At 44.9% G+C, this 26,842-nt stretch overlaps 1 protein-coding gene across 2 annotated transcripts in view; it reads left to right on the top strand.

Moving 5' to 3' along the window:
* Positions 1–26,537, top strand: part of LOC306750597 (cadherin-18) — a gene marked incomplete at both ends in the record, with an annotated part of 64,744 nt that extends 38,207 nt beyond the window's left edge. The window contains 5 exons of one of the 2 annotated variants that reach the window (XM_079234049.1): positions 3,472–3,608; positions 8,313–8,434; positions 11,693–11,810; positions 20,676–20,927; positions 26,032–26,537. In XM_079234049.1, coding sequence (XP_079090175.1) covers positions 3,472–3,608; positions 8,313–8,434; positions 11,693–11,810; positions 20,676–20,927; positions 26,032–26,537 — 1,135 coding nt within the window. Of the gene's footprint in view, positions 1–3,471; positions 3,613–8,312; positions 8,435–11,692; positions 11,811–20,675; positions 20,928–26,031 lie in introns of both variants that reach the window. The other variant, XM_079234050.1, reaches the window with a different exon arrangement.
* Between the last annotated feature and the right edge of the window lie 305 nt (positions 26,538–26,842).

Below are 26,842 nucleotides of genomic sequence, written 5' to 3'. Positions count from 1 at the left end.
AGAAAGCCGAGATGGCTCATTACCTCAGGGTGACATTATCGTCAGAGCAGCTGTGAAAACATCTTGGCCGAGTTACTTTTAAATCAGCCCCGTCGTCAGCGAGCGGCCATTTTGCTTTTTCACTGGAAACAGCTGTAGTATCTGATGAAGTAACTGATGAAAGTTTTTAAATATAACAGTGAAATACCCAAAAAATGCGAAATACCCCGGCGTCACTGCTATGTGAAACATCAGCTGTCATTAATCTGTTATGCAGACATGCAGGAGTCTATATATAGTGTGTGTGTATTTACTTTATTTATGAGAATGCACAATATGACATACAAGGATCAAATAACAAGTGTTGTATTCGTTAATCAGTTTACAATAGTAGAACCGGAAAGTAAAGCAAACAAATAAAAGTAAATAAATGAATAAGATAAGAAAAAATAAAAACTAGGACCAACTACCAGCATCCGGTTGCCCAAGAGCAGCGTCTGTAGGTCGTAGCCTGAGCTGCTCTTTCTCCTGGTAAACAGCGACGCAGCCCTAGACATAAGGGCATACGTCTAGGGCTTTTATTGTGAAGGGGGAGAACAGAAAGAGTAGATCTGGTCTAGATCTGGTCTGTGTTGTTTACGTGGTGAATGTGTCCGCTCAGCACAACGTGATCTGCCGTTGCCTTTATTAACGGGGTGAAAGCTCAGAAAAATCCACCTGGCTCTGAAAAGGGCAGATCTTTTTTTTTTTTTTGCTGCGTTGCTGGTTCAAAACATATACCGGTCTGCCAATTAATGGCACAAAAAAATATCCCCACCTCTCATGTGGAAGGGCATTAAAGAGAGAGACCACCTGAACACAAATAATAATGATTCCCAGCTAGATGATTGTGTAAATCCTTAACCTTTTAGACACCATGCGCAAGAAGCCGTCCGCGCCTATTATCAGACAAAAAATATTTTGTTTTAATGTTTCCTTAATTATCTCTGGAACCACATCGTTGTTTAACTTCATTTAAATTGATACAATACCGCAACCCTTGTGAGAAGAGACACAAGTAACCGTTAAGTGTATGTACTTACGTAATCTCCGTCAATTTAGAAAAATCACAAAACGGCCCAGGGCTTTTTCCGGAGCTTTTTTCCTCCGTCGTCTCATGTTTCTAACGCCTGAAGCCTTCCTGGTCGGCCCACATTTCTAAAACCACGTCATAGAGCGAATGCGGAAGCTGACGAAAATGTTAAGTCCCAGCATGCCCCATTCTGACAATGTTTTGCTATAAAAAAGTCATTTTTCCATTTTTGAACCAAACGACAGTTTTTTTTGACTGAAACTCCTTCCTAACAGGCCAATGCTTTGTTTTATTGTGATTTATGTTGCAGATTCTGATTTTTTAGGTCCTAATCTTTCCAAAAAGGTGTCTTATTAGTATGCAAGTTGTTGTTGAGCCCTGAGCCATACAGTTTGAAAAACTCTGTGACGCTCAAGGAGGCATTTTGGGGAAATTCTGGCTCATATCCTGCTGGATTTTCATATATAAATATGTTATAAAAGTGATTTCTTTTGTGGAAAATATACATTTTTTTCACAAATAAATTCTGAAAGAAATTATATAAAATAACACAAGTATTATAACCCATTTGGGGTTCATACGACTACTCGAACACTGAAAAAAAAAGAGGTACAGTCTACGGTGTTCAAAAGGTTTTAAATGACTGAAGATTTTAGATTTTCATCTAGCGCCACCTACAGGTCAAAAGTCACACTTCCACATTGAACACTTCATCGAATGCTAACAGAAGTTTCATTCTCCTCAGCTTTATTTCCAGGTGTTAGCCTGTTAGCATGCTAACGCTAAGCTGACAAATAGATTGAGGCTAAAGCGCTCTTCTCCAGGGAGCAGTTGTACAACAGTTTGTGTATTTTGTTCTATTTCCGTGTCCACGCCTCCTGATGCGGGTCGGAGCGACCGGTCGGCGTGTTTGATGCGAGTTGTTGAGTCTAGCTAGTTTGTTTTTGTGCTGTGTATCAAGCATTAGCATTACTGCAGGCTTTTAGTCTCTCTGATGATCGGTGCACTCCAAGGCCACGATGAAAACAAACAAGTGTTTCACTTTGAATCTCTTGTATTTCCCAGAATGCCAGAGTGTAAAGGGCTATCGCCTACGGACCGAACAGAAGATGTACACGTGCATCAGCTCTCGTTGTCCGAAAACCTGCAAAGATATTCCTGGAAAATAATGATTACATAATATAAAGACACTTGCTAGTTCTAGAATTAGAACATAAATCACCAAATAATCGTAAAGTGAGTACGATTCATCCCCAGAAGCAGTAATTAAAGTGTTTTTCCCCCCTATGAGCCAAAAATAACAAGTTATCATCATGACAAAGCAAACGCTTAGCACCTAAAGTCTTCTCCTGCTGGAAAGCCTTCACGCTCTTATGCGCCTGAGCTTTTAATAAATCATGACAGCATTCCTACCGAGGCTGCCGGTACACTGGTAAGCAATCCGAGCTAAAAAAGGAAAATAGTTTTGTTATTTCAAATAAATGCAACGCTGGCATTAATACCCATATACCATTCCCATCTCTCATGCCAATTGAAAATTGTCGACTTAGCTTTATTACTCAGGAGAATGAATGAACGTCGGATTAAAGGTGTAAATAGGTCATTAAGAGATAAATTAGGGAATACGCAGTCAATGCTCATTTCGTGCTTGAACTCATGAGGGGAGCAGCTGCTTTGTATGCCACAGGCGGCTCTGCTTCTGGTTGGATAACGGCGTTGCTAGAAAGCCATTACAGCAGTGCAAACACTGCCAGCGGAACGTTGCCTTTTGTCATTATTAAATATTGAAGATAATTGCTCTTGACTTATAAATATGTATTTTCGGGGAACGTTCTTTCAAGACCTAAAGTCCATTTAAAGGCAGCCGGAATTATCCTCTCTGTGCGCGACACTACAGGAGTTTGGGAAATCAAAAGCATTTGTGCTGCGTCGGCACTTTATTCATTTCACCATCTGGATCTTTTTTTGTTTTGTTTATGCCTTGTTTAAATATGTGATCGCTAAAGGCTTCTGTAGAATTGGGGAACTAAAGCCAGGACTAAAGAGCAAAGTATTGTTTGTCTTAAAAGTTTACTAGTAGTGGGAAAATAACTCATAATACATTGTCTTCTGTGGCTCTAAAGGAAGCTTTTACAATGTCTGGAAAAAACTAACTATCATCAGTTATCAGGGGTTGGGTTTGTGCAGCGGGTCAAAAGACCTGAAGAAGTTATTTCATAAGTACATGCAGCAGCATCCCAGTTACAGTGTGAAGTGCTGCAGTAGAAACAATGGTACATATCGGATAAAACGATGTAAAAATGAATTGTTCAACCAGATTCTCCACTGCCCTCTCCTGCCGAAACTCTTTCACTTGTTTCGTTCTTTGAGGAATGCATCTGGAGCGGATGCATGAGATGAAGCTTTCCTTTCCTCAACAGGTACTTCCTGGACAGCAAGGAGGAAGGAGTGAGGTGCTTCAGGATCGACGAGAGCAGCGGACTCATCCGGACGACGCAGCCTCTGGACAGGGAAGACGTGTCCTGGCACAACATCACTGTGATGGTCTCGGAGGTTGGTAGGTACCCCGCTCGCCTTCGGGAGGCTCCTCCCATCCACCTGCACGAGTGAGCAGGTGGAGGGTTTCTTCTTCTTACTTCCTGTCGAACAAACGGTTCTAGTTCTGTTTCAGTGCTTCTTTGAGCCCCAGGGTTCCCTAATATGGGGGACCCTTTTATATCAGGTCACAAGGTACAAATCAAGAAAAAAACCTGGTGTAAATCCCCCCAAAAATATAAAAAAACATGTTCATTATCAAATTAAACATAACAATCAGGGCTACAATAGGATATAATCCCCATGTACAACCTCTACAATAAATCAATCAATAAATATCAGGGTTCTTACGGTCATGGAATTTTAAAATGGTTATTTCCAGGCCTGGAAAAGTCCTTGAAAAAACTATAATCCCAAAAGTGTTGTAAAAGTCATGTAAATGTGTTATATTCATGTGTTCATGTCGTTCATTTACGCTGAGTTTGCAATAATGAATATGCTTTTAAAAGAAAGACGCTCAAAATATAAGCAGGCATCCATACAGGCATCTATATAAATGTTTATTCTTTTAATCAAACTATTGTCTCATTCATTTGTGTCATTTAAGGTTTACTGTATGCTTTGTATTCTCATTGTTAGTTTAAATACTACATTTACTCACTTTTTACTGTTTACACCCAGATTTCACTAAATGTTTGCTCATGGAAATTTGGTTTAAAATCATGGAATCCATTGGTCAAAATGTGTCTGAACCCTGTCAGGGCTACAATAATATATAATCCCCATATACAACCTCTAAACACAACTCAAACAATAAATAGGGTTACTGTCACTGAAGACACATGGTGTTGAGCGCATCTTTATCTATGAATTATCGATATATATTTTGGAATTTAAATTAAAAATCCCTGTGCGCACGGGTCCCTTCAGCTTTTGACATATACGTATTTAAAAAGCCAGGATATATACAGTACGTTTGACACCTTCTGGCGCTGTGGTAAACACATGAAATACTATTATCCAGTTGCCTGAGAGAGGCAGTTAAAATAGATTGCTTTGGCTTCCCACACTCATCTTGTTTGGCCCCGAGCTAATGGGAGACATTGTAAATCGTTATCAGAATTTCATTGAAATCTAGGGCGAGCTTTGTGCCGCGACAGCATGATTTAAAGAATAGAAATTCAAAAGTAATGATAGGTGCTAAAGTTGCACCCTGAGGAGGTGTTTCTTTCCCCCACAAGATAACAAGACGCCCCGGGGGGCTGCAGAGTCCGAGAGCAGTCCGGGTTCAGAACCACAGCGTGTAAAATTGGAGTCAAAATCAATATCAACAAAAGGGGCGATCCATAAAAAGGGAATGACTTTATGAATCTCCCCTGCACACACTGGTCCCGTTACCGACAGCAGACAACCGGCAGCACCTCTCCCAGGTTCCCGTCACTCGTTCTGGCTCGGATTCCCACGGACAGGAAGCGGTGCATGTTAGCGGACACGCATCCCACTGGTGGAGGCGGGTCCACCGGACCGGAAGATGGCCGGCGATAGCGCCGCGCGTTGTGCATCCATCGCATGCAATCTCCTTCTTCCCCCGTCTTGGAGGTTCCAATCCACAACATATATTGTGCTAGTAGTGACACCAACAGCGCAAACACGCTTGATTGTTTTGCAGCCGATGGCAATTTCCCCTCGTGGCCTCGGCGGCAAGAAGACACGCGCCGAACACAATGCAGAGAAGGAAAGAAATGACTCTTTCCAATGTCGAGGGCCAAAGTGCAAAACCTCCTGTCTGCAAAATGATCCTCCTACCTCCTGCCTGCAATGCTATTATGTATTGGGTATCCTCAACAAATAGCATTCTGCAAGAAAACACGTTTTATTTATGTTTTATTCACAAAAAAGTGCATTTTTCAGATGGGAGGTTTAGCTCTTCGGCCATCGACGTGCACCAACGTAACGCTGATGATGAGTGCGTGGGATTCGAGTTGAGGATGCATTTCACCCTTTGAGACGGACACCAGTTAGTTTTTTGTCTCACTTAGCGTTTGGACAAACCTCTCCATCATTCAGGGCTTCGCCCACCAGTCATTCCACCAATTACACATTTGGGACAGAATGAACAAGGAGCTCGTGCCCTTAAAACTGCAATAACTGCCGTTACCTGCAGCGATCCGGCTAACCCGTTCAGTGTCATTACTTTCTCTTTTGATCATTCCTCTGACTCTAACTAGTCTGCTCAATTGGATCTAAGGATCCCAGTGAAGAGAACGTGTACCGCGAAGAGCAAAACATCCAAGAAAACTAGTTTTCTTGCAGGATACCCAATACGAAATAGAAATTACACAAAGAAAGAAAAATACAGTGCAGATTGAAGGGTTTTCCCGCTCTTTTCCTGGATCATTTTGCAGATGGGAGGTTTTGCACTTTGCTTATATTCTGTGTATTTTCTTGACTTAAAAACTGTGACGACTCAGATCTTTGGCACATAATTACTTCGTTAAATATAGCTTATTCATGTGGGCCATGCAGTGACAATATCCCTCTTTTAAATGGTCAAATAAATACAGTTTCCAACAAAGGAAAGTATTTGTTCTTAATCATTAACACCAGAGGTCAACCGTGAATATGAGGTCAATAGTTAACTTGTCCAGGTTTGGGAGCTGCACGATGTTTTAATAGCTCAGTGAACAGTAATGTCACACTCAGTATTTAAAGCAGCTCACTAACAGATGAGTTAATAGCGAAAGTAACAATTAAAGTCTGGAGAAAAACAATGATGAAGGAGTTCATTTGCATATTGATTAGAATGTATACAAATTACATTAGAGTGTATTTTTTTCTTCTTATAATTAACTACAAAATCAAATTAGTCCCAATTGTTTCAATGTCCTTCCCTACATTGAAAATTAATTGAATCGACGCAGGCCCGGCTAAAGTCAGGAGTTGTTATCGGGTAACTTGGGTAATTTGTTATCACAATTAGGCGAATCTCTTGCCGACCGACAGCCGACGCTGCATGCTAATGGTTCCTTATCTCCTCGCCTCTCAGTGCTCAAGGATACGGTTCACATGCCAAGGAATTGTCAGAAGCGGAACAATGCATCCACACGACTGAATGAGCGAGGACGCTCCTGCAGGTCGTGACCTTCTGACGCAGACAGGAAGTGAACGAGTGAATTAAAGCACGAGTTGTGTTGTTGGTTCTCGGATCTAAAAAGCAGCGAAGAGACGCCTCATGGTGCAATGTCCGATGTTCTTTAGACGCTGATAACAAACCACGTATGGGAGATATCATGCACGAGAAAAAGCAAGCGAAAAAATCTGGGAACATTAATTTAAAAGAAAGACTGTCGCACCTGCTGGACCTTTTTTCTTTTTCCTGATTCAAGGAAGTTTTTGCTGAGCGAGCATGCCGTTATGCAGCGATGTTCCGCACTGAAACACACACACACACACACACACACACACACACACACACACACCTGGTGTGAAACCAGTCCGCTGGAATGCCTTTTGCTCCAGCGCCCTTCAGTGATGCATCGGAAGCTGCACGCAGAAAAATGAAGGTGCCATCTGGAACCGAAAATGGTTCTTCAGAGTGATGTCACAGAAGAACCGTTTCTGGTTCCACGAAGAACCTTTTCAAACCAGGGTTCTTTATAGAAGCTTCAAAAAATGGAACCAAAAGAAGAAAACAGGTTCAATAAACAACTTTTTTCAAATGGTTCTTCAGCTAAATAATGGTTCTTTGAGTAGCCAATTTATGAAAAACATGATTTTTCGTGGGGAACCTTTACCACAGCGAGGGGCAAATTCCCCAAAGGATTGCGCGACGCTTGCAACTGCTAAACTTCTACAAAAAATAAACCATGCAAGTTTGAAAGGTCAAAGTGCAACCTTATAGCTGCAAATAATTATTTAAATACGATGTTCGGTGCTGATAGCCGCACGCTGGTACAGTGATGCTATTTCCCCCGGCATCTCTTAACACCCACATTGTTTCTGCTGCTTTTGGGATCGCTGCAGGTATTTAATAAACCCCAAAGAAATGTCTCCAAAAACTCTTAAATAAGAAAATGTAATCAATATTTTTTTCTCCCTAATGATATATCATTGCACGCTCCTGCACATGTACTCTGTGATGCAGAGCAGCAGGATGAGAGGACGGCAGTGGAATGAGGCTGAAGCTCCCTCACGAGGGCATTTACACTTCATTGTATTGAAACGCTATAATAACCTAAACAATTCTCTCCCTCTTCTCGGAGCACTTTAGCTTGACATTACTGCACTGCTTCACGGGTATAGGTGTCCACCGCGATAATAATGAATACAGAAAAGCGTGAATTGCAATTTAAGTGTCATCTAATTCAACCTGCGTTCGCGTAGGTCAGTGAATTAGTGAGCTATGTTGTTGCCATTTAGGGCTGCTGCTCCATATTCAAATGGAGGAGGGCGGGTCATTCGGTTTACATGCTTCATGAGCTGCTCATGCAACGGGCAAATAATGCATCACGACTCAAAAATGGCGCGTGAAGACGATCAGATGTGCGTTATAATATACAGAACGTCCTTCTGCAGCGGCTTGTCCCTCGAGCAGCCGAACAAGAGGAGCACAGAGTGTCCCAGTTTGAAATCGCAGCGTTGATGCTCTACTTTGTTATGAAGGCTTACATCTGACTTTCATCTTCTTTGCCCCCCCCTCTCTCTCTCTCTCTCTCTCTCTCCACAGACAGCCCCAGCCTCCTCAGCCACGTCCCCGTTACCGTCCAGGTGCTGGACGTGAACGACAACCCTCCGGAGATAGCCACAGACGAGGAGGTCATCGTGTGCGAGAGCTCCAGGCCGGGACAGGTGAGCCTCTATTCGGTCTCTTTTCTCGCCCTCTCTGCCCATCCTCTCTGCATCAGCCTCCCCCAAAAAGGTCTGCATTAACCTCGGATGCACTGCCTGCAACGCATTCTGCACTCGGCTATTGTTTCCCTCAGCAGTTTTTTTTTTTTTTGTGGGCGGCTCAGTGAGAGCTGAGCAGTGAGAAAGTGTAAAGGCGTCGGGGAGAAGCCGCTCCATCATCCCTCGCTCACCACCGGCGTCTCAGCGGCAAAAGCATGACGGCTCTAAATCGAAGCTCATTGCGACTTTTTCTCTCCGCCGTCTTTTGATTCATTCAAATTAAGAAGAGTTTCCGAGATGTAGAGCATGGGAAATGGCTGAAAGGGCAGTTCGGCAAAAAAAATGGATGATGGACTAAAGAGTGGGACGACGCAGCTAAGCACATTTTTAATAGTTTTCAGCGAGTGGAAGACAATTTTTTGAATTAAGGTTTGCATTAAATTTGAGTTAAGGCTGCAGTTCAGCCTCGGGGTTCCTCGGCGCTGGGATTAAGTGGGAAGAATTCTAATGTGCTGAATGAGACGGTGGCACGCTACCATTCAGATGGCATGACGCGATGTGAAAGAAAAGAGCTGCTCGTTAAGGTTCTGGAATATTTAATTGTCATGCCGTTTATGCATGCATTTCTTATTGGTTGGCAGGTGTCAATCAAAACAGCTGTAGGTCCAATTAAGAGTGAAATATCTGCCGTCTCATTGGTCCTCATAATGGCATCAATGTTTAAAGGAACTGTCGGCAAGACTGTCACCGTATATTACTGTATATTGTTATATATGATTCACAATATTCACAGTCTGACAAAATTGTCAATATTGAGATGAATGCGTTTGCAAATAACTGATTTAGGGTCAGATTTTTGTATCTGAAGTCTGTGGTTTATGGACACACACTCGTTCCTACATTTTTATATTCACTTATTTGATTGTAATTTATTTTTAAAATTGTATTAATTTGATTGTTTTATTGAGCACATATTTTAATGTAGTTTCAGTTGTATAGTTTTCTTCAATTTGATTAATTAATTAATCTAGATTTTATTTCACGCTGCTTGTGATTATAGCTTTTAATTCCTTTTTTTTTTTTTTTTTTTCACTGTCCACACTTGTTCCATATTATTTCCAGCTTTTCAGTTGTCTGTCAATCACTTTGAAATGCACTCACCTATATGTGTCGCTCAGTTTGCAACTGATAATTTATTAATGCAATTTATGCCACGCTACTTTCACACCCACCACCAAGTTGTCAGACCTCTGCATAGACGAGCTCACGTATTTCTTAAGAAATCCAAATGACGTGGGGACACATTAGACTGTCATTATGTTCTAAAACCACATTTGCATTATGGAAAAAACAACACTTTGCACCCACTCAGGAAACAATCATGTGGCGACGCCTCCTCAGGCTGCCATTTAAAGGCTCACAGACACTTCCTCTGCTGCTCCAGACGTCCCGCCATCCTGATTTTTAAGAGTAATCAAGTGGCGGTTCGCAGTTTTTGAAACAAAATCGTGGCAACTTTACTTTGCCGCCAGCGACATCGGAAGGAAAGAGACCTCCGGCCTCCAGTGGCGCCCCGTCGACCTGAACATCCGCATGAGGAGGCTTGAGCGCCCACTGAAGGGCATCACCCTGCAGCGAGGGCGAGTACACCAGCAGGAGCTGGAATGTCATCAATTCAGGGGCGAGGCCACTGGTGCCGCTGAGTTCTTTGAGGGAACAAAAGGCCGAGCAGCAAAGCCGAGCACTACAGCGATGACGTCATGTCCATGGAAGGAATGCATTTAACTCACGGGTTATGGGTGACTTAGGTTTTTTTTTTCCACAAAACCACTTAAAAATGTTTATTGTTGACAAAGGTATTCCCGTTGAAAGGCCAGTTATGAAATATTCCAGTTATTTATATATATATATATATTTCACATACACATGTGATCCCTCGAGACTGATCACAATTGGAATATTCACACACACACTAGAAGTACATACATGAAATTTGACCTCCTTCCTTTACTCCATCCGGTGCGTTCAGGAGCAGCGAGCTGCCGCGAGGCGTTCAGGGAGCAACGTGGAGTTCAGTGTCTCGTTCAAGGACGCGACGGCACGCAGACGGGAGGAGCTGGGGATCGATCCTCGAGGTGCTGGAGCGGGTCGGCTTGTGTGGCGGGGAAAAAAAAAAAAGGGCGACGACCTTCTCTGCCCGCCGAGCGACCGGCTCCAGCGGCTCGCGGGGAAATCGTCGGAAATTGTTCGAAATGAAACCCTCCACTTGGCGTCGACCGATAACAATTCAGAATCTCGACAAAAAGACAACAATTTTGACAGGAAAGAGGCAGATGAAGAGGCAGGTGAAGTCAGCTGAGGCAGTGTGGGGCGACACACATCTGGACCGAGGCGCTGCCGGTGACGTCCCTGCCCCGAGTACAACAACATCGAAGATAAAACACTAAAAACTCCTCGTGGTGACGGAGGCATCAGGTTTTTTGTCTCAAGGCCGACTCGCTCGCTGCTCTCTCACTTTGACCAATTAAAGGGGAAGCAGGTGGACACAAGTGACAGTGAGGTTGCCCGAGTCGTTTTCAAACACCCGCTCTCGCCCCTATACACACGGCCTCTTCAGCCTCCTGCCCTCTGGTCGGAGATACCGGAGCAACAGCTTCCTCCACCAGGCTGTCAGGAAGCTGAAGTCTCTCCCCATCGTCCCACTCCGTCCTCTTTTAGACTCACATGTCTGGATGCTGCTAAGAACTACAGTCATTTATAGTTTAGTTCTTCATAATCTTAATAGTTCCTAATTTATGTTGTCTATATGTTATATGTTTTTTTTTTTTTTTTTTACTTTTAAACAGTTTTTTGCACTTTATTATTATTACTATTGCACATTTCACTATATGTTGGACAGAAGAGAAACATACTTTCGATCTTCTGCATGTTTGCACATTGCACAAAATTGATAATAAAACTGACTTTGACACACGAGCCTATTCTATTCTATGTTTGTTTTTTTACTTAAGGTTGTTGTAATTCTGTGTGTAAGGAGGACCTAGCAAAATAAGCTTTTCATTGTACGGAGTTACTGTTATCTGTGCATCTAACAATACAAATACCTTGAATCTTGAGAAAGTGCATCCGCTCTGTGTCCTGTAATCAGACTGGAGCGTGACCCCGCATGGCGCTGCGACTGATATTGTGTTTCTTTCTTTCTTTCTTTGTCCTGAACAGCTGATCCAGACGGTCACGGCGGTGGATAAGGACGACTTTGCCAACGGACAGCGGTTCTCCTTCGCTCTGCCGAGCCTCCTGCCGGTTAATCCCAACTTCACCCTGAAGGACAATGAAGGTAATTAAAGTGATCGATATGTTTGTTTGCATTTCTTATGAGTGTTTGCGCGCTGCGCCTTCGGGGCGAGGATTCCATTCCTCATCGCTCACACGGCAAACGGCAAAGTCCAATAAGCCGAACTGATTTCCTCTCGTACCTCGGAGGAGAATAAGCGCCGTGTCGACCTGGCGCCGGGCGTCTGGGGAACCGCACGCCGCCAACGTCTCCTCTTGAGTCGTGGTCTCATAAAACATAAGAGCCGTGGATGTTTTGGCATGTTTGCTCATCGTGTTGTCAAATGGATAACCCCCCCCCCTCCTCTACTCCTCCTCCTCTCTCCATTATTTTGTGTTAAAGCGGAGGCCAACAGCGGGTGTTGCCACGGCAACCGGTTTAGCCCTCGGTCCATAGCTTCCCACCCCGAGCCACGAGGTTTACCCCATTGCCCGCTGCAGCCACACCGAGTTACTGTGGAAAGTGTTGCTGCATTCACGAAGAGATATCGAAGTTTCTAGATTGAATCAGAATCAGCTTTATTGGCCGTGTGTTTACACATGCATGGAATTTGACTCCGGTTTCACTTTCGGACGTATACACAATATACAACAAACAAGATTAATATAAAATATAAAAAAGACATGAAAGACAACAGTAGTCAAAAAAGTCCAGATGGTGCAGATGGAGGTGTCTGATTAATTGTCAGTGACGGCCGGAGTTTTTTTTTTAACTATAGTTGCATCGGCAGTTTGCTGTCTTCCAAACGTTAACGTCTCCCACGCCTTAACGTCTCCCGCGCCTTAACGTCTCCCGCGCGTTAATGTCTTCCACGCCTTAACGTCTTCCAAACGTCTTCCACGCGTTAACGTCTTCCAAACGTCTTCCACGCCTTAACGTCTTCCAAACGTCTTCCACGCGTTAACGTCTTCCAAACGTCTTCCACGCCTTAACGTCTCCCGCGCGTTAACGTCTCCCGCGCGTTAACGTCTTCCACGCCTTAACGTCTTCCAAACGTCTTCCACGCCTTAACGTCTTCCAAACGTCTTCCACGCCTTAACGTCTTCCAAACGTCTTCCACGCCTTAACGTCTTCCAAACGTCTTCCACGCCTTAACGTCTTCCCAACGTCTTCCACGCCTTAACGTCTTCCCAACGTCTTCCACGCCTTAACGTCTTCCACGCCTTAACGTCTCCCGCGCCTTAACGTCTCCCGCGTGTTAACGTCTTCCAAACGTCTTCCACGCCTTAACGTCTCCCGCGCGTTAACGTCTCCCGCGCGTTAACGTCTCCCGCGCGTTAACGTCTTCCACGCCTTAACGTCTTCCCAACGTCTTCCACGCCTTAACGTCTTCCACGCCTTAACGTCTCCCGCGCCTTAACGTCTCCCGCGTGTTAACGTCTTCCAAACGTCTTCCACGCGTTAACGTCTTCCAAACGTCTTCCACGCCTTAACGTCTCCCGCGCGTTAACGTCTCCCGCGCGTTAACGTCTTCCACGCCTTAACGTCTTCCAAACGTCTTCCACGCCTTAACGTCTTCCAAACGTCTCCCGCGCGTTAACGTCTCCCGCGCGTTAACGTCTTCCACGCCTTAACGTCTTCCAAACGTCTCCCGCGCGTTAACGTCTCCCGCGCGTTAACGTCTTCCACGCCTTAACGTCTTCCAAACGTCTTCCACGCGTTAACGTCTTCCAAACGTCTTCCACGCCTTAACGTCTTCCAAACGTCTTCCACGCCTTAATGTCTTCCAAACGTCTTCCACGCCTTAACGTCTTCCCAACGTCTTCCACGCCTTAACGTCTTCCCAACGTCTTCCACGCCTTAACGTCTTCCCAACGTCTTCCACGCCTTAACGTCTCCCGCGCCTTAACGTCTCCCGCGTGTTAACGTCTTCCAAACGTCTTCCACGCCTTAACGTCTTCCAAACGTCTTCCACGCCTTAACGTCTTCCATGCGTTAATGTCTTCCAAACGTCTTCCACGCTTTAACGTCTTCCGCGTGTTAACGTCTTCCAAACGTCTTCCAAACATCTCCCGCTCGTAAACGTCTTCCACGTGTTTACTCAGGAGACTCTGTGTGTGATAAGTGTGATATTTGTCAAAGTGTGATGATATTTGTCAAGTGAGTGTTTTCATTGATTATAATCATTACCTACTGCAGAAGCTCTTGTTCCCCGTGGGGAATTGCAAAAAAAAATCACATATTTTAACACTTCTTTTTTGGGTGCAACTTTTGTAATTGTGTTGAAAAAATACACATTTTTCTTGGCTTTGTCACTTGTTTTTTTCTCGAATGTTCCTGAGAAACATGAGGAGGGACGCCTCCTCTGTTTTCTCGCTGAGTCGCCGTATGCCGTGTTCACGGAGTCCCAGTGTGGCCGTGATGGAGCGCTAATAGATGCTATTAATGCTATAAAAGTCACTTGTTAGCTAACGACAGCGGCGCGGTCTGTCTGTGCCGGTGTTGCTCCGTCGCTCATCTTTAAAATGAATATAATATCTGAACATAATACATTGCAGACCTCGCCATCCCGGCAGGTTTACTGATGGGCGCTCCTGCTCGGATCTTCCGGGACAAATTGGTGTCTGTGTGGCGCCGTAGTCAATTGATCAGTGTCTTACAAAGGTCTGCTCGGGTCAGGATAACTAGGACGCCCTCCTGGAGCCGGGCCGGTAGTGAGGTTATGCATGTGGACGGGTCGGGCCGGTCTACTTTGAGTGCATAGAGCAAATACAACTCTTAAAACACTGGATTTCCAACCCAAATACCGCCATATGAAGATGTTCCTCATGCTTGCAGATTTACTCTCAAAAGTCTTATTTCTACAGAGCCATCTGCAGCAAGATATTCCCAAAGCATTGTGGAAGGAAACCCTTCTTTCTGAAGGACTGATGGGTTTTGTTTGGTTGGTGCTGTTCGAGCAATCGGTGCCTTTTTCAATTTCGATTCATCTCCTGCTGCCTACCGTCCCACAGGATCTTGTTTTAAAGCGTTTTCTTTCTTCTCATCTGTGATATAATCCCGTGTGGGATGGACCTATTATGTGTCATGACATGGAAATACGAAATAATTCATATTTTTAAATCATTTTTCAGTAAGCACTTGAAAGAAAAGAGAACTTTAGGAACGCCGTGGCGTTAGAAATGATTTCCTCCAGGATAAAGTATCCCTTCGGAATAAAAAGATCCTGAAATTCTCCTTTCTTTACCCAGGAAAGCTTCTACGGAGCGCCATCTGATTTAGAGCAGCAACTTAGTTGACCGGATGAAAGCAAAGCCTCCCACTCGCTCTGGAGCAGTTCAAGGGCTCTTTAACCTGACTGAGACGTTCTAGTTTCCAGGACTACACACGACCAAACACACAAAAACCTCCTCTGTTTCACTTTGACTTCACCTTTCAGAGCCAGTTAGCTCGCATGTTGCCGCTGTGGTTACAGATGGAAGGAGACGAGCGGCTAATGACAGGGTTCTTACGGTCATGGAAAACCTGGAAAAGTCCTTGAATTTTAAAAATGGTTGAGCAGGTGGAGGGTTTCTTCTTCTTACTTCCTGTCGAACAAACGGTTCTAGTTCTGCTTCAGTGCTTCTTTGAGCCCCAGCGTTCCCTAATATGGGGGACCCTTTTATATCAGGTCACAAGGTACAAATCAAGAAAAAAACCTGGTGTAAATCCCCCCAAAAATATAAAAAAACATGTTCATTATGAAATTAAACATAACAATCAGGGCTACAATAGGATATAATCCCCATGTACAACCTCTACAATAAATCAATCAATAAATAGCAGGGTTCTTACGGTCATGGAATTTTAAAATGGTTATTTCCAGGCCGAGAAAAGTCCTTGAAAAAAATGTAATCCCCAAAGTTTAGTAAGTCATGTAAATGTGTTATATTCATGTGTTCATGTAAATGTGTTATATTCATGTGTTCATGTCGTTCATTTACGCTGAGTTTGAAATAATTAATATGCTTTTAAAAGAAAGACGCTCAAAATATAAGCAGGCATCCATACAGGCATCTATATACATGTTCATTCTTTTAATCAAACTATTGTCTCTCATTCATTTGTGTCATTTAAGGTTTACTGTATGCTTTGTGTTCTCATTGTTAGTTTAAATACTACATTTACTTTTTACTGTTTACACCCAGTATCACTCAATGTTTGCTCATGGAAATCCATTGGTCAGAATGTGTCTGAACCCTGAATGAAATGACTGGAAAAAACACGTATCTGGACACTCTGCTGGTCAAAGAACCTCATAACCTCATAACCCCCATTTGAGCTTGAGTTTTGGTTAAATAGTAATAATGCAAAAACACATGAAAGTATCTGACCAGAGTGCAAAACCTCCTTTCGGCCAAATGATCCAGGAAAAGTGTGGGAAACCCTCCCATCTGCACTTTGGGTGCTTGTGTATCCTTAACAAACAGCATTCTGCAAAGAAAACACTTTTTTTGTGTTCACGAAAAAGTGAATTTTCCAGATATGAGGTTTTGCTCTTCGACCATCGATGTATAAAAACACAAGAGCAACTTTGTCGGGTAGAAACCTTGTATTACATTTTTTTCAAACACTGTCGACAGAGACAATATTCCAGCATTTACCCTCTTTGCTACCTCTGATTGATTCTGCTGTGTAATTTGCTTGCCTACTCATGTCTAGAATATATAATTCCTTGTCCACCTCGAATGCTTCGCATCACTTTCTTTTTCTTTTTAATTCCTCTTTGCTCATCCGCACTTCTTCCAAACCACCAAACTCTTACTGTTAAGCCGCCGCACTCTGGAGTTCGTCCCACTTCAGTCGTCTCCGGTCGCTCGGATCCTGCATTTGAACTCCCACTCAGAAGAGGTGTCGGAGTCACGAGGAGCTATTTGCTGTGTTCACGATACCGAGAGCGAGAGGGAGGCACAATGCGCCACACTGTCGACTCCTGTGTCTGATAATTAAAGTAAGCCCTCTGCTTCTTTCTCTCTCTGCAGCAGACCAACCGTTGGTCGGCGCTCGCTGCCAGAACCTAAAACCTAAAACCTCTCAGTCACTCACACGACTAACTCTCCCGTGACCTCCTTTCCTCCTCCCTTACGGCTCACAATGGAGGCTCGTGAAAGTTGGATTCTTTTGTCGTTTTTTTTGTGACTGTTTGCAGATTTTGTTGCTGAAAGGATTTAGTTTAAAACCCTCTGCTATGTTTAATGACGACAAATCGATTCCTCGCTCATTTCAGGTGATTCAACAATCGCGACTTTTTAAAAGAAGTTAAGCTGAAGCGTCATTTGTTTGCACTTCAAACGGCATCAGATGTGTTCATAGCCGCCAACGTGCTACAACCGGTGCTAGTCGGGTCAATTTGTCGCTTGAGTGACACAGTTTTTCTCTAAAAGAAGAAAAGACGGATTCAGCCTTTAGATTCAGATCAAGGCCTTTCTCTCCATGCGGCTGCTGAGTGGTCTCGATTCATCTAAAGTGCTGGATGTGCGACGCTAAACGCAGGTCGAGCTCCGACAACATATTAGACGCCATTAAAGCTCGAAAAAACACTAAAAATCTTTGGGGGTGCTCCAGGAAAGCACTTTGTGACCAAACCCGTTCCGTTAAAAGCCCGTTAAACATATTCAACTCCACCGTGCCGACTTTACAATGACTGGAAACCCAATGCCTCTTTGATCTCGTTATCCGTCACATTGGGATGACATTTGCTTCTAAAAAGGCAATTAAAGGGAGGCTGTGATCTCTGAATAAGCCACGTACTTAAAGTAGATCAATTGATTTCTGCGGCGTGCATACGGAGGATCTTCTAATATCACAGTTCATCAAGAAGCCGTGACTCACAAACAGACATTATCTGCAGAAACAGCATAATTTGCGCAAAGTGGGCGGAGCAGCTCGTCTCAGACTGGTTGTGTCAAAACAGCTGGAAATTGTCAAAATTTCACGTATACGATAAACGCTCCCATTATTCAAGCAAAGGTCAGATATTTCCCTTATTAATGTCTATGATTTCAGTTTTTTTTTCTGATTGGGGGTACCCTTTTATATCAGGAAAATAAAGCAAAAATCATGGCATAAATCCCTCCCCCCAAAAGAATAAACATGTTAGGTATCAAATTAAACATAAAAATCAAGGCTACAATAATATATAATCCCGGTGTACAGCCTCTAAATACAACTCAAACAATAAATAGGATTAGGGGTTAGGGTGTGGGCTTAAAGGGTTAACGACACACCTGCAAATATATATATTTGCTCTGCCCCAAAATAGTGCCACCCCAATGTACGCAGTCGTGCTCCGAGTGGCAACCTGAGAGGATTCGTGCTGAATCCCAGCCACGGCGCCTACACACACCCACCGGGTTCACAAGGAACCCGGCAGAGAGTGTGTGTGTGTGTGTGTGTGTGTGTGTGTGTGTGTGTGTGTGTGTGTGTGTGTGTGTGTGTGTGTGTGTGTGTGTAGGCAGGCAAGTGAGGAGTCTGGAGAGAGGTGGTTGCGTCGCGTGTCCATTGTTGGTATATTTTGGGTTTTCTGTTTTTTTCCAGTGAGTCAGCTCCTCAACACGATATGTGCGTTCACTATATGATGAAAGCCTTAAATCTCAATGCAGTCGGGCGTCTTTTACTCTATCAAGTCATACTGTAACTCAGATTGTATGTTTCTACATGACGGTAATAACACGTTTAAGGACTTGATTGACAGCAGAGGTCATACCGAGTGTTCCTCTAAAAATATTCAGATTTTTGCACTCCCGCCAACTTTTCTATCTGCTTCTGTGAAATCTCACTAAACTTCATATCTTGAGATGGAGAGACAGGAATCCATGTGTGAGTGCATTCGGAAAAGTCCATTTTCCACTTAGTGGCTCGCTCTGGCGTCACAAACCCAGTGCTGGCAGAATTCCACAGGGTTGTGTTGAACCGTGAACATAATATGCATATTAATACATATCCTTTATGTGTGTATATATATTATGTATATATGTAATAAAAATCAGATGAAAAAGGATAATGGCCTGCTACTGATGTGCAAAATAGCACAGATAAAAAAATGTCCAGGATAATTTCCAATGAAGTGTGAAATGCTCTTTTTTTAAAAGCATATAAACCCTCATTTCCTGGGTGGGCGAACCCTGCCTCTCGCCGCAGGGTGACGGCGCAACGTTAGCCGGGCACTAAGCTAGCTCCCGCGGCGCTAACCGGCGTGCGCTTCTTCGCGCTGCCTCTGGGTCTGTGCCTCAAAGTGTGTGTGAAGGCTGTGACGGCCGACACCGTGTATGTGTGTGTGTGTGTGTGTGTGTGTGTGTGTGTGTGTGTGTGCACATGGCTTGTTTGTCTCTCTCTGCCTCAGCATCTCATCTTCTTTCACTCACACACACACACACATCCCTCCCCATCTCACAACTCCCCCATCTCTCTCCCTTGTTATTTGCACCCCTCCCCCTCCCATCTGCTTGCTGATACGGTGATACTGCGAGTCTGACTTAATAAAGCTTGAAGTACGTGTTGTCATTCCGGCTGTCGATCATTGTAATTATTCATAGATGGAGCAGAGATTGGAGTGGGAGGCGAGGTCTCAGAGCGGCAGTGCGAGAGTACAGCACGACGGAGGTGTTTTTATTTTTTCTGCTGGATGGAAAGGAGGAAAAAAAAGGTTACCCCGTGTGCACGACTCAGCATTTTTTTCTTTTCTGAACTTATATATATATATCAACGTGCCATATGCGAGTTTCTAGTGAGTCAGTCATGCAGAGAGTGCAGGTTCCTCGATTCGCCACAGCCACACCTTTTTGAATTGAGTTCTGCCGATGTTCACTCGACTCCGTCCATCAAGCCGTAGATGTTCGGACGCCTGCAGAAACAGACCGCCGATCTGAGAGAAGCCCTCTCACGGGTACCAGTCAGCGTCGGCATGTTAGACTCTTAGCGGTAAACCCCTCGGCCCAGTGAGGTGGTCGGTGTAAGCTACGTAGCATGGTAAGCTACGTAGCATGCGTGCCCTTTGAAAAGAAGCGTTTGACATTTGACATGGAAGTTTGGCTAATGTTGGGCTCCCCTCCACCCCATACACTTACATTGGAAAAATCAATCCCAGAGGAAGAGCGACGCGCAACGGCAACTTCCGGTTCCGTCACGTGACGCCATCAGGCCCCAAAAATACATGCTTTCCCTCCCCATTGACTTGCATGGAGAACTCCAACGCAAAACCCATCGGCGTCATTATCGGACGCTGAGTCGTGGTTTGTGTGAAACCAAAAGTTGAGTTAAATGCTTGTATACAGAATCAGAAGATTTTTCATCAAGAAAATTGGTGCTAGAGGTAAGAGCCTGAAGCCGATTTGAGCTGCTTCATCACCGCCATTGTTGTTGTTCTGCCATTCAGGTTCAGGGTTCCAGTTCACATAGCAGAGAGGACTAATAATCCAACGAGTCTCTCTTTGACGCGTTGCATCCTGTCCACTTATTTGCTTCCTCCTCTTTTCATCGCGGCTTCCTCTCGAGGTCTCTCGCGTTTGCTTTTCTCGTCTCTCTGCGAACGCAGACCCTTTTTTTTTATTATTTCTGTTTATCTCCGCGGCGTGCTCCATTACCAGAAGTGTTTCTGCCGGGGCCAAGGTGCACGGCTCTTCCGCAGCCCATTTAAATAGCAAACGGACACCTCTGAAACATAATTAGCCTCGGCACACGGGGGAAGCCTCAGAAGCTTGAGACAATCCAACAGATTCAATTCACAATGGAACATGTCGTGGGTTGGATTCATGTATTTATTGTTTTATATCTGTCTGTATAAATGTGTAATTGTAGGTTTCTCTGAAAGAGCGACACAACAGAGACGAGAGGAACCCACCAATTAGTCCTTTTAGCGAAAGGGTCTAACTTCTCTTTTATTATTTTCAGACAGCACGGCCAGCATCATTGCCAGGCGGCGGCGCTTCAACCACCTGACCCAGGATCTGTACGAGCTGCCCATTGTGGTGTGGGACGGCGGGGAGCCGTCGCTGAGCGGCACCAGCACCCTGACCCTGCGGGTGTGCCCGTGCCAGAGCCACGGCAGGATCCGGATGTGCCAAGGCGAGGCCTTCCTCTCCTCGGCCGGCCTCAGCACGGGGGCTCTGATCGCCATCCTGCTGTGCATCGTCATCCTGCTGGGTAAGTCGGGACGGGAGGGAGGGAGGGAGGAAGGGAGCCGCCCGGGGGCCAAACATCCTGAGGCCACGGATGGGGGAGGCGAACCGGAGAGGAGGGTGGGAGGGTTTGAAGGGGTCTGACAAGGGCAGCAGCAGGAGGAAGGGATACAAAGACATGTGAGGACACAGGTAGAATTAGGAATGAGGGTGGAAAAAGTTGAAGAGGGCAGAGGTGGAGGAAAAGGATGCAAAGGACAGAGGAGGAGGCTGGAGGAGAGGTGACTAGAAAGAAGATGGTGAGGACAAAGATGAGTGGAATGGAGATTGCAGGGTCAGTGTGATTCAGAGAGGAGGTGAATGCAACAGCACAAAGGAAAATACTGAGGAAAGAAAAAACCTCCAGTGGAATTGAATCAGAAAAATCTGATCGTACCTGAAGCACATTCGTTGGCGATTTTTTTTAAATTAGATTCAATTCAAATCTGCTCTCTCTCTTTCACCAAGGCATCTGAATCTTCTTCCCACGTTGTTGTGTAGAGCGGCGATGTGGTGACAGCCGACACAGATGCCGCCGTACGCTCTCGTGTGACACGTACATATAGGAAGCCATCAGGCTGTGAGAAATAAACAGGGCGGCGTCCGCGTTGCCAGCTCATTGCAGCAGCCGGAGCACACGTCTCGAGTCGGTGGATGTGCGTATACCTTGTTGCTATAGCGACCGGTCCGATGCTGCAAACGGCACGGCGATCATATACATATATAAACTCGCAAATGTGATCCCGACACTTTGAAGTCGGAATGGGGGGACGAGTCGGCCGGCACGGGTGTGAAACGTGAAAATCCGAGATCAAATAAACCAAAAGTCAACGGCCGTCTGTCAAATTAACGGAGAGACCAGCGCGCATTAGTCCCGCCCCCCCCAATGCGAAAAAAAACAAACTGCAGCCCGACACGGTTGCACGAAAACGGTCTCACGACGCGGCCGCCGCTCCTCGTTGATTGTCTGTGGACATTAGCGCGTGAAGGTTATGCATATTCATAACTGGCTGTCTTCCCCTCTCCGCCGACAGCCTCTGGCTGAGGAGAACAAAAGGCCATCGCCACTGTTTGGAGCCGACGCTCGAGTGAGAGACACTCGCTGAATCCCTGATCATCAGAGAGAGAGAGAGGGAGACGGATCACACCTTTTCTCTTTTTTTATCTGACCCGTGTTGCATTTTGGGTTCACACTTTCCAGTAACAAGGGAAGAGTCTCGCACACGGCTCAGCTGCCGGACTGAGGTCTGGTGACCCGGCGCCCTCCAGAGAGGAGAGAGAAAATACATCACATTCCACTCCATTTAACAGGGCTTTGAACTCGCCTCCACCATTTTTTTTAAGTTACACATTACCTCAAACTAGACAAGAAAAACAAGGTGGCTGAATGTGGTTGACCCGGTCCAATAGGGATCTGAGGATGTGGTGACTCTCGTCCGGTCTTTTCTAACGAGATGCACCAGATCGTGGTCAAAGGGAGCGGCTACAAAATGGTGGATAAACACATTTTAGCTCCTATACGATTCCTCTCAATACAAGTGACCCGTTTATATATTTTTGCTGCTTATTCGTCCTCCGTGCCAGTGTTAGTAGACTTGATCTTATTGAAGAGCAGCCGCTAACAAAGCTCCGCAAAGACACCGTTTTGGGTCAAGGTTTCTCAAATATAAACCGCATTAATGAAGCTATTCTTCTCACCCAAACATGTGATCTCAAACACACTCAAACATTGATCATAGTGAAAGTGATTCTGTGCGAGAGATTGACTTAAAATATATTGCAACCCTGACGTCTCAGTGTTTAATTTAAGTGTTGCTCTCTTTGAATGGAGGTCTGCGCCTCTTGTTGGGATTGCAGACATCCTTTTTACCACACTGTCCTCCATAACCGGTATAACTGCAGCCTGAATGAGGCTTCTGCAGCCAATGGGCATCTGTAGACGGAGGTATTGCTCCCGGTGCTGTAAGTGGAGCACTGAGCTAGACCTCAACCGGCCTCGGCGAGGCAAATGAAATGACCAGAGCGGACCGTCGAGGGAGCATTAAAGTGGAGAGCGTAATACAATACAGTGTGTACGGCGGAGGGGAATATTCAAATAAAAGTAGATCATGAGCCGCGGAGAGCGCCGTTTAATGTGGTAAATAATAAAGAAGGTGCAATAAAGGAGTCGTTATATTCCGTCTGTTTACCTCGACAGCAGTGGAAGTATTAAAACTGCACAAACTTCTGCAGCACGAGGAGAACGACGCTCTACTTCCTGGTTCTGCTCGCTGCGACTGACATCCTGCGTCGTAGGGCTGTGCGGTATACCGGTTTCAAATGTCCGTACGTTATGAATTTTTCATATACCGGTGCATAGCCGTAACGACTGTTGTGGCTATGAGGCAGCAACATTTATTTTCACCGCTGAGATCGGAGCTACCTGTCATGGTTATAACTTTAGTCATGGTTAACAACAATTAATAACCCACAACTAACAGCGTAAAACACCACAACACAACAGTTTGTGACAAATAAACAATTTCTAACACTCATAATTGTACATTTATAAAATTACACCGCCTAACTGCATGCTGGGTACGGCTCGCCCACTAACACAACAAGAAGAAACTTGCAGGAAGAGACTCTTCCGGTCCTGTTTTTACACCTAGATTCCCCTGGGTCCTAACACCCTCCAGGTTTAGCTTCCCAACACCCTCTATGTACCAACGTAAAAACAGCTGCTCACCACTCACAAAATACTGGGATGTACCGTGAAACCGCCCGAATCTTACAAAATACCGTGATATGAATTTTTGGTCATACCGCCCAGCCCTACTGCGTCGTGTGATTGGTTGTTTTAAACGAGCCGAGCGACACACACTGTCCCACACAAATTGCGTTTCCCACTTTAGTGCACCAGGTGGACTAAAGTGAGTTTTTTTGTTGTTGTAGATTAATCACATGCAGGCGCCATTAAAACCACAGGCGAGGAACCGCACTGGACAATGAAATATATGGAGATAGATGAATCTGTGCATAATTGCTCGAGTCACACGGCGTCTCAGAGTACAGTCACGCGCATTGTGGCCGGTAATGGGAAAAGTTTACTTTGTCGCATTCGACATTTTCGTGTTTTTTTTCGCCTCAGAGTTCAACTCAATCAGGGTTTGAGGAAAAAAGCCTCGCTAGGCCTCAGGAGCCGGTCAGGAGTCGCAGTGATCTGCCCCGCAGTTAAAGCATTAGGAAGAAATAGTTGTAAAAAGTATGAAACCAGACTGTTAATTCATTTTATTATTAGCATAACTGTCTGCTCATACCTGGGGCGGGATTATCACACGGACAAAGAGGGCAAGCGCCCCGTGGTGTCAAAAGTGATTAACTTTCCTTATTTGGTTAAAGGTAAACCTGAGTAATTGTATATTTCTTGGGGAGAATTTGCACAAAAATCATCATAAAAATGAAAGATTGAGCTCCGTCATTTGAGTGGATGTGACCACAGTTCTCTACTCTACTCTATCTTGTTGTTCATGGGGACTCCCATGTGTCCATGATCACCCCATAACAGAGGATATTGTTCTACTGCAGTTCAGGATCCCAGTTGTGACATCATCAGTCCTGTCTGGTCCTCCCAGAGTTTGTATTATTCTCACCTGAAGGTGAACTAAAGGAGTAAATCCAGCGTTGGTGTCAATGCACCTTTACTCTGTCCGCTCTGAGGCTTACAGCTTCTCTTTGAAATTGCTTTATAGCAGTCCCCACAATATGAAAATACATACACACACATACAAAAAAATAGGTCACACTTGAGTGACTACAGTAGATTAACCAAATGCATGGTTGCATCCTTGACATTATAAAGAGCTGCAACTTCCACCTCCTCTTAATCCACCGCTGACTCTCCTCATGCCGTTAAAGGGAGTCTCTCCCCGAGAGGCTGATCTCATGCAGTGGGGTGTTGCCGCTTCCATAAAAATAGCATATTTCGAACGGTTTGATGTGCGACGCCGAAGAACATTCAAATCACCTTGAAAACAAACAAACAAGCCTTTATTCTGCTAATATTCAATGCAGTGTGACGCCTCTGCGGGAGCCCTGGATGCAGATCGCTCGTCGGCGTAATGAACTCTCTTTAAAATATATATACCAGTGCACTTCCCCCTCGCTGTAGCGCCATTTTATTAAATAGATGTTGGCGTTAACATCCTGCAGAGTCATTAACCCAAAGACGAGTAAGTCTCATTAGTTGTGGGAGCAAGTATAATATTACTCTGCTTCAGGACTTCATTAACAGGAAGAGATGCTTCTCTCCGCAGAGACGTTTAGCGACATCATGCTATATTTTCTTTAACGTTTCTTAGAAACCTATTTTCTCGAAAATTGCAAACCCAAGCAAAAGAAAAGGTGTATCTCTGCAACCACTAGGGTTATTTAAATAATGTTGGTGTTATAATAAAAGAGTAGAATGTGAGATGTTGTTCAGATGTGTAAATATCAGTCAATATGTTACTGGTTATGAGTAAATGAAGATCACATTTATACAGTTTTTAGAGTTTTTAACAGGTTCATGTTTCCATCGTTTAACTAACAAAGACGTAACATATGCCGACACGTTGGCTTCATACCTACAGGCTGTTTTGCATAGTTGGCTTGGTGCTGATGATGCTGATGATGATGATGATGATATGTATACTGTCATCATCTCCAGCAGCTTGTTGTTCAGAGCCACATCACAGCCGATGCTAATGTCGGCTAATGCGCGTTATTGATTTACAGCTCTGCAGCGCTTGGTTGGTTTTATCGTCCCGATGTTAAAGCGGGTGAATGTTCCCACTGTGTTCGTTTGGTCGCCTGTTGGTGAAAACACGGCTGATGGCTGTAACCGCATTGAGCCGATCTGGGTTCTGTGATGTTCTTCTGCTTCGCCGTTTGTCAATTGAATTGCGAAGAAAAGCAATTTCCGTTTAAGTGAGTTTATTGTAAGAAGATGTTTCCCAGGATTACACTTGTTATTTATTGTTAAATGTTGTATTTTTGGGGCATCATCATCAGCACTTCCTCTTCTCTTAAATGTGAGCGTTGACGCAGAATTCCTCTCCCTGTCGTTGCAGTCATCGTGGTCCTCTTCATCACCCTGAGGCGGAGCAAGAAGGAGCCCCTCATCATCTCCGAGGAGGACATCCGGGAGAACGTGGTGACGTACGACGACGAGGGCGGCGGCGAGGAGGACACCGAGGCCTTCGACATCATCGCCCTGCGCAACCCGGCCGCCGCCGAGGAGCTCAAGTTCCGGCGGGACGTTCGGCCGGAGTCGAGAAAACACTGCGCCCTGGCCCGCGGCCGCCGGAGCGCGTCGGCGGAGCCGGACGAGGTGGACGTGCACGAGTTCATCCGGCAGAGACTGGCGGAGGCCGACATGGACACCGGCGGGCCGCCGTACGACTCCCTGCAGACCTACGCCTACGAGGGCCAGGGCTCGCCCACGGGCTCCGTCAGCCCGCTGGACACGCCCGCCACGCAGTCGGAGCAGGATTACAACTACCTGGACAACTGGGGGCCCGAGTTCCAGAAACTGGCAGAACTCTACGCAGAGGCAGATTCGGATGGGACGACCTAGTCTGTGATTTTTTTTTTTCTTTTCTTCAAATTCCCAGTGAACGATATAAACAGAGATGCGTTGGAACTGTTCCGGTGGTTTATAACTGTTGAACAAAAAAAACAAAAAATGACGATTTTTCTTTTTTGAGGCGTTTTTTCTTTTCATTTCGTCACTTTGGATCATCTAGAAGTGTTAAATCAGATTTTGAGATGGAGGAACAACAATATGGGGGAAAAAGGAAAAATGATATTTCCCTTGGTGTATATTTTTTATTGCTCAATAAAGTCCTGAAATCCACATGAGTGGATATGTGAAAAAAGAAA

This window comes from Taurulus bubalis (genome assembly GCF_910589615.1).
Source record: "Taurulus bubalis genome assembly, chromosome: 18".
Classification (NCBI taxonomy): Eukaryota; Metazoa; Chordata; class Actinopteri; order Perciformes; family Cottidae; genus Taurulus; species Taurulus bubalis.
Note: the sequence above shows the minus strand (reverse complement) of the source record. Positions and strands in the feature narration are given on the sequence as shown.